At 40.2% G+C, this 8,195-nt stretch overlaps 1 protein-coding gene across 1 annotated transcript in view; it reads left to right on the top strand.

Moving 5' to 3' along the window:
* Positions 1–4,765: 4,765 nt before the first annotated feature.
* LOC139376313 (solute carrier family 26 member 6-like) overlaps positions 4,766–8,195 on the top strand; it is a 36,111-nt gene continuing 32,681 nt past the window's right edge. Inside the window, exon 1 of the mRNA XM_071118702.1 lies at positions 4,766–5,213. Within this exon, the coding sequence (XP_070974803.1) occupies positions 5,074–5,213 (140 nt within the window). The 5' untranslated portion in view covers positions 4,766–5,073. The remainder of the gene's footprint in view (positions 5,214–8,195) is intronic.

Raw genomic sequence — 8,195 nt, 5'->3', positions numbered from 1 at the left:
CACTGGGATTCTCTGCCTCTAACCCTATTACAGTGGCTGAGTCACTAGCTTACTAGGGCTCTTTCATACCGTCCCTAGGAGGGGTACGTCACTTGAGTGGGTTGAGTCACTGATGTGATCTTCCTGTCTGGGTTGGCGCCCCCCCCCCCCCCTTGGGTTGTGCCGTGGCAGAGATCTTTGTGGGCTATACTCGGCCTTGTCTCAGGATGGTAAGTTGGTGGTTGAAGATATCCCTCTAGTGGTGTGAGGGCTGTGCTTTGGCAAAGTGGGTAGGGTTATATCCTTCCTGTTTGGCACTGTCCGGGGGTGTCATTGGATGGGGCCACAGTGTCTCCTGACCCCTCCTGTCTCAGCCTCCAGTATTTATGCTGCAGTAGTTCATGTGTCGGGGGGCTAGGGTCAGTTTGTACTTCTCCTGTCCTATCCGGTGTCCTGTGTGAATTTAAGTATGCTCTCTCTCATTCTCTCTTTCGTTCTCTCTCTCGGAAGACCTGAGCCCTAGGACCATGCCTCAGGACTACCTGGCATGATTACTCCTTGCTGTCCCAAGTCCACCTGGCCGTGCTGCTGCTCCAGTTAACTGTTCTGCCTGTGATTATTATTATTATTAGACCATGCTGGTCATTTATGAACATTTAAACATCTTGGCCATGTTCTGTTATAATCTCCACCCGGCACAGCCAGAAGAGGACTGGCCACCCCACATAGCCTGGTTCCTTTCTAGGGAGTTTTTCCTAGCCACCGTGCTTCTACACCTGCATTGCTTGCTGTTTGGGGTTTTAGGCTGGGTTTCTGTACAGCACTTTGAGATATCAGCTGATGTACGAAGGGCTATATAAACAAATTTGATTTGATATTCAGTTTTCAGTGCTTTCTTTGATTAAAGTTATGGACACTTACCACGCTGCATCTTGGTCCGATCCTTACTCCTCTTCAGACGAAGAGGAGATCTGCCGTTACAGAAACACCCACCAACAAAGGACCAAGCAGCGCGGTAACAGGCAGCACACAGTGTGTGTTTCTATGACTGTGCATGTGTGTAGCCTACATTTCAATCAGTGCTTGTGAATTTCTTGCGTATTACTGTATAATGTGCATGAGTATGCTTTGTCGTGTCTTTGGCAACATTAAAGGTGAAGACTTATTTTATCAAATCAATTCTCTGTAATTATTACGGTATTAAACTACTCGTGTAACTTTAATTAACTAGGAAGTCGAGGCACCATGGAAAATACAAAAATTATACAAAATTATACTTTTCCGAATATAACTCTTCAGATATTTTAATATCTGATCAATTAGTCTTCTATTAATGAACTGCATAAACAAACAGTAGATATTGGTTACTAACAATGGTAGGCAAGATTCCCTAGTGGGCTAAACCGATATGACGGCTTGGTGGACAAAGGGAAGGGGGTGTGGACTGAGAAAGAGCGGGAAAGACAAAATGGATTCATTACACCGTCTATAATTAAATACATTGAGATGCTAATCCTTCGCACATGAATGGCCGCTCATTAGAGAATAATTGCAAGTACATATTTAAGGTGTGTCATTGTTGTCTTCTCTTTTGGAATCCGGTCCATCTGCTGGAGAGTTCATCCGAGTCTCTCTCTCTCTTTCTGTTTCCCTGAAGATCAGTCTTTTATGGTTTGAATGGATACTTCAGAGTACCATTCAGAAATGTTCATCCCAGGTTTAACAAATATCTATCTGCAGACTAGTAATTAGTATCTACGATTTGCTCTTATTCTGTAGGGATCAATAGTCTCAGAGTTTAACGATTTCCAGCCGTGTAGCCAATGCTCCACGTAGTATGGTTTTCTGGTCTTGGTACTCAAACCTGTGCCACCTCAGCTTACACCGAGGTATGCATGGTTTTAACTATTCGTAATCTCAGCTCACTCTGTGGGTTTGCTTAGCCTGAAGGGGCTTTTATTCGTAACAGTAGAAGAGGCCGGTTCCATGACGCCAGATCATGTCTGTGCTCACATGTCTGCTGACTAATTAAACTTTACAGGGAATACAGTTCTCAAAAAATTAAAGGTTAACATCACATTACATCATTTCACAAATAGTTTCATCGTATCTCATTAATTTTATACAATAATTCGACGCAAACCCCATTATTGAGAAATGTACACATTCAGAGATATAGTCATGTGTGTTTCCAGTCCTTAGTGAGGTCACCAAATGAAACACACTCAACAAAGCTCTCCCTTAAGTGTCCACGGACCCTTCCCACATTCTCACAAGTGGACATACAGTTTAATTTTCCCATTTTGGGGATTTAGGAGTTCGGCCACGTTAAATCCTTTGTTCACTTTGTGGTCTCTGTCTGGATGAAAAGGGGAGAGAGTCCCTGACAGGAATTTACAACCTGAGATAACAGAACCTGGGTGAAGGGGAGAGAGTGAGAGGGGGAAGCCACGATCTACACCCAGAAAGGGCCACATCATGACAGCTTGTTGGTGGTGTTATGTTTATCAAACTGAGGGAAATAGTACATAAAAACATTGATTTTGGTATTTTATTACACCGGTTGAAGTTATTACATTATTCATCAAACCAGTTGTTACTTAAAACCTCTTAAGTCTACCCCTTCCTTTTTCGAACATTCTGTTAAAAATCGCGCAACTTTTCAGCGTCCTGCTACTCATGCCAGGAATATAGTATATGCATATGATTAGTATGTGTGGATAGAAAACACTCTGAAGTTTCTAAAACTGGTTAAATCACGGCTGTGACTATAACAGATCGTGTGTTTCATTGAAAAACGCAAGAAAAACTGCTCTCTGAAAGCTAAAAATAATTTCCATAAGTCACTTTCATGGGTTGTTAAAAGGGCACAAAATTTAATATCGACCTGCATGCAATTCATACAGATTTCACACGATGTCGCCATTGTCGTCATTTTCAATAGAGTTTTTTGTTGGAAAATCCAACTAACTGGATTCCGTTTCTTCCGGTCTCCACCAGGATGTTTTCAATGTGCACATTGGCAGCCATTGATTTGCAGACGAGGAGCTATTGAATATACATCGCCCTGTAATCATTTTGATAGATTATAAACGTTTACTAATACCTAAAGTTGGATTACAAAAGTATTTCGAAGTGTTTTGTGAAAGTTTATCGTCGACTTTTTTCATTTTAAAAAATGACGCAGCGTTTAAAAACGATGTTTTTTTCTGAATGACACAGCTTCCATAGAAAGCTATTTTGGGTATATATGGACCGATTTAAACGAAAAAAAGACCCAATAGTGATGTTTATGGGGCATATAGGAGTGCCAAGAAAGAAGCTCGTCGAAGGTAATGAATGTTTTATATTTTATTTCTGCGTTTTGTGTAGCGCCGGATAAGCAAAGTCTCTTTGTTTACGTCGCATTCAGGCATTTTGAGGTGTTGCATGCTATCAGATAATAGCTTCTCATGCTTTCGCCGAAAAGCATTTTAAAAATCTGACTTGTTGGCTAGGTTCACAACAAATGTAGCTTTAATTCAATACCCTGCATGTGAATTTTGATTAAGGTTTGAGTTTTAACGAGTACATTTAGCATTTAGCGTAGCGCATTTGCATTTCCAGGTGTCTACTTGAGACATCTGCGTCTCAAGTAGGAGCAAGAAGTTAATAACTACTGGTTGATGTAATAACTTATTACATTTAAAAAAAGTTGATATATTAACCTTTCAACATTTTGTTTTATTATTAGAGAGAATACAGTAGGCGGGACACGTCAAACGTGTGATTTATGACCCTAATTTATGGTCCGGAAGTTACGCCCATATAAGTACATCCTGTCTGGAAGTTCTCACGGTATAAGTGAGTGCTTATGCCCATATAAGTACATCCGGTCAGGATATTCTCACGCTATAGAGTGAGTGCTTATTTATCCAGATAGTGCATCTGTTCCTTTGAAGTAAAGCTGTCATGATGATTGATGTGTAAGGACCTCGTTGAACTGGGGAATGTGTTTGAACATTTCAAAGACTATGGCCCCCCCCTGTTGAAGTTAATTTAGGCCTGTTGTATATGAAACAGTAATGTCCTGGGGTATTGGGGCAGCCTCAGTATAAGTAAGCGCTGTCAACACTACAAGCGACCTCGATAAACCACTAAACAAGAAATTAAAATAAACCCAGATCGTTAAATAATAAATTAAACATGTCTCCTATTGTAGGTGTACTGTGTCAAGAACACAATGACAAAAACATCAATAACTACTGGTTGATGTGATAACTTATTACATTTTTTTACATTAGCCGGCAAGTTATTACATTAACCAGTTTGATTATCAACAAAACTGAAGAACATTTAGAAAAGTTATTACATCAACTGTTATTCATTAGATCACCCTGACATAAAACTTGTGTATTTGAGGTTGAAAAATTATTCTGAAGTTTGTAATTTCCTATGAATTTTCAGACTTGATTTTCCCTTCCCGAAAAATGTATGAACACATTTATTACAATTCACATTTCCTGTTGCTGCAGGATTATTTTCCTGTCTCAAAGTAAGATCCCATACTGTAACTAACTGCAATGTTGTTTTCAGTAATCACAGTGGTAAATCCCAGCAACAAATAAATGTGTATTTGGGTTTATTTGGCTTTACTATAACCAGCTAATTTTCTTGGGAACAGTAATATTTAGACAACATGATGCCATGTTTGTTGTTTGTACATAAACAGCCACTCCTTTCCCTTTTTACAATATATCACACCTGAAGATATTTTAACCACAAATCTCAATGTCCTTATCCGAGACTGAATCAGTCAGCCAAGTCTCTGTTCGAACCAGAATATTAGGGATTGTGTCCTGCACCCAGGTATGAGGAAGGTCCAACTGAGATACAAACAAAGACACAGCCAGGAGTACACTCAGAGTAGCTTTTTTGTACCTCTTATCAGGGTGTTTGACAGTTTGTTGATAATTGTGAGACCTCTGTTGTTTTGGAACAAGACTCTGTACACTGTTTCAGACTAGAAGGACAGACAAAGAGATATAGACAGAAAGAAAAGAGAGAGACACACAAAGCAATAAACACACAGACATTCAGTGTTGGAAGACAGCCATGGGAGTTGAGGAGCAGAGGGCTGGGGAGTTTTACGTGGAGAGGGATGTTATGAACGAGCTTTGCTTGGACAAGTTGGCCAGAAGACGGACTCACTCCACCAGACCTCTCCTGAAGGAGCGGGTGAAAGATTCCCTCAGGTAAGATAGTAACATCCTACTGGGCACAAACTGGTTGAATAAATGTTGTTTCAATGTAATTTGTCAACGTATTGTGATGTGGAATTTAGTAAAATACATTGGATTTGCAAAAGTCATCAATGTAGACTGATTTAGAGGGTGAAATTTCAACAACGGGATTATGTCATGGTAACCAATTTTCAACATAGACAAACCTTGCATAAATGTGTCTCCACTTAAAAACTCTACATTCACTACTGCAATCGGATTCATTTCAAAGGGTAGATTTAACAGAGCAAATGAAAAGTAAATATACTTTATCAATCATATATCAATCATGCTTATTAGGCCTATGTCTTCAATAGCTATCATTTGAATTCAACCCAGGATTCAACAAAAACATTTAAAATAGGCCTAGGGCTTCAAGCTTTTGTTGATTTCACATTTATTCTACAAGTTATTAATTAATATGTTGAATTCAAATCAAATCAAAGTTTATTTGTCACATGCTCCAAATACAACAGGTGTAGGTAGACCTTACAGTGAAATGATTACTTACAGGCTCTAACCAATAGTGCAAAAAAGGTGTTAGGTGAACAATAGGTGGGTAAAGAAATAAAACAACAGTAAAAGACAGGCTATATATAGTAGTGAGGCTATAAAAGTATCGAGGCTACATACAGACATTGGTTAGTCATGCTGATTGAGGTAGTATGTACATGTAGATATGGTTAAAGGGACTATGCATATATGATGAACAGAGAGCAGCAGTAGCATAAAAGAGTGGTTGGTGGGTGGCGGGACACAATGCAGATGGCCCGTTAGTCAGGATAGCCAATGTGCTGGGGCACTGGTTGGTCGGCCCGATTGAGGTAGTATGTACCCCGTAAAACTGCTGCCATTTCTTCTGGTGCCATCTAACAAGTAATCAAACATTTTCCCAACTACCTAATACACACAAATCTAAAAGGATGGAATAAGAATATTTACATATAAATATTTGGATCAGCGATGGCTGAGCAGCATAGGCAAGGTGCTATAGATGGTACAAGGTACAGTATATGAGGAGTAATGTAAGATATGTTAACATTATTAAAGTGGCAATGTTTAAAGTGACTAGTGATCCATTTATTAAAGTGGCCAGTGATTTGAGTCTCTATGTAGGCAGCAGCCTTTCTGAGTTAGTGATTGCTGTTTAGCAGTCTGATGGCCTTGAGATAAAAGTTGTTTTTCAGTCTCTCGGTCCCTGCTTTGATGCACCTGTACTGACCTCGCCTTCTGGATGATAGCAGGGTGAACAGGCAGTGGCTCGGGTGGTTGTTGTCCTTCATGATCTTTTTGGCCTGTGACATCGGGTGCTGTAGATGTCTTGGAGGGCAGGTAGTCTGCCCAAAGTGATGTGTTGTGCAGACCGCACCACCCTCTGGATGGCCTTGCGGTTGAGGGCGGTGCAATTACCGTATAAGGTGGTGATACAGCCTGACAGGATGCTCTAGATTGTGCATCAGTAAAAGTTTGTCAGGGTTTTAGATAACAAGACACATTTCTTTAGCCTCCTGAGGTTGAAGAGGCACTGTTGTTATCATGTGCCTTTTACCTAGGAGTGGCTTCCGTCTGGCCACTCTACCATAAAGGCCCGATTGTGCTACAGAGATAGTTGTCCTTCTGGTAGGTTCTCTGTCAGAGTGACCATTGGAATAATTGGTCAAGGGCCCTGACCAAGGCCCTTCTCCCCCGATTGGCCAGGAGGCCAGCTCTATGAAGAGTCTTGGTGGTTCCAAACATCTTCCATTTAAGAATGATGGAGGCCACTGTGTTCTTAGGGACATTCAATGCTGCATCATTTTTTTGGTACCCTTCCCCAGATCTGTGCCTCAACACAATCCTATCTCAGAGTTCTACGGTCAATTGCTTCGACCTCATGGCTTGGTATTTGCTCTGACATGCACTGTCAACTGTGGGACCTTATATAGACAGATGTGTGCCTTTCCAAGTCATGTCCAATCAATTGAATTTACCACTCCAATAAAGTTGTACAAACATCTCAAGGATGATCAATGGAAACAGGATGTATCTTAGATGAATCTCATAGCAAAGGGTCTAAATAATTAAGTAAATACATTTGCAAAATTTGTAAAAACCTGTTTTCGCTTTGTCATTATTGGGTATTGCGTGTAGATTGATGAGGAAAAATACATCATTTAATATATTTTAAAATAAGGCTGTGACGTATCAAAATGTGAAAAAGTCAAGGGGTCTGAATACTTTTCCGAATGCACTTTATATACTGAACAAAAATATAAATGCAACATGCAACATTTTCAAGATTTTACTGAGTTAGTTTAAATAAAATAATTTGGCCCTAATCTTTGGTTGCAGCCACTGGTGAGCCTGGGAGGGCATAAGTCCACCCACTTGGGAGCCAGACTCAGTCAATTATAATGAGTTTTTCCCCTACAAAAGGGCTTTATTACATACAGATGATCCTTCAGGTAACTAAGCCGGATGTGGAGGTCCTGGGCTGTCATGGTTACATGTGGTCTGCGGTTTTTAGCCTGGTTGGACGTATTGCCAAATTCTCTAAAACGACGTTGGAGGCACCTTATTGTAGAGAAATGAACATTAAATTCTCTGACATCAGCTCTGTTGGACATTCCTGCAGTGAACATGCCATTTACACGCTCCCTCAAAACTTGAGATATCTGTGCAATTGTGTTGTGTGACAAAATTACACATGTTAGAGTATCTTTGTATTGTCCCCAGCACCTGTGTAATGATCATGATGTTTGTCCAGCTTCTTGAAATGCCACACCTGTCAGGTGGATGGATTACCTTGGCAAAGGATACATTTGTCACTAACAGGGATGTAAACAAATGTGTGCACAACAACGCATTTTATTGCGTATCTAACATTTCTGGGATCTTTTATTTCAAATCATGAAACATGGGAAGAACACTTTACATGTTGAGTTAATCTTTTTGTATGCTGTACCAGTCAAAAGA

Source organism: Oncorhynchus clarkii, chromosome 20, assembly GCF_045791955.1.
Source record: "Oncorhynchus clarkii lewisi isolate Uvic-CL-2024 chromosome 20, UVic_Ocla_1.0, whole genome shotgun sequence".
Classification (NCBI taxonomy): domain Eukaryota; kingdom Metazoa; phylum Chordata; class Actinopteri; order Salmoniformes; family Salmonidae; genus Oncorhynchus; species Oncorhynchus clarkii.
The sequence above is the reverse complement of the archived record's forward strand: the minus strand, read 5'-3'. Positions and strand labels throughout refer to the sequence as shown.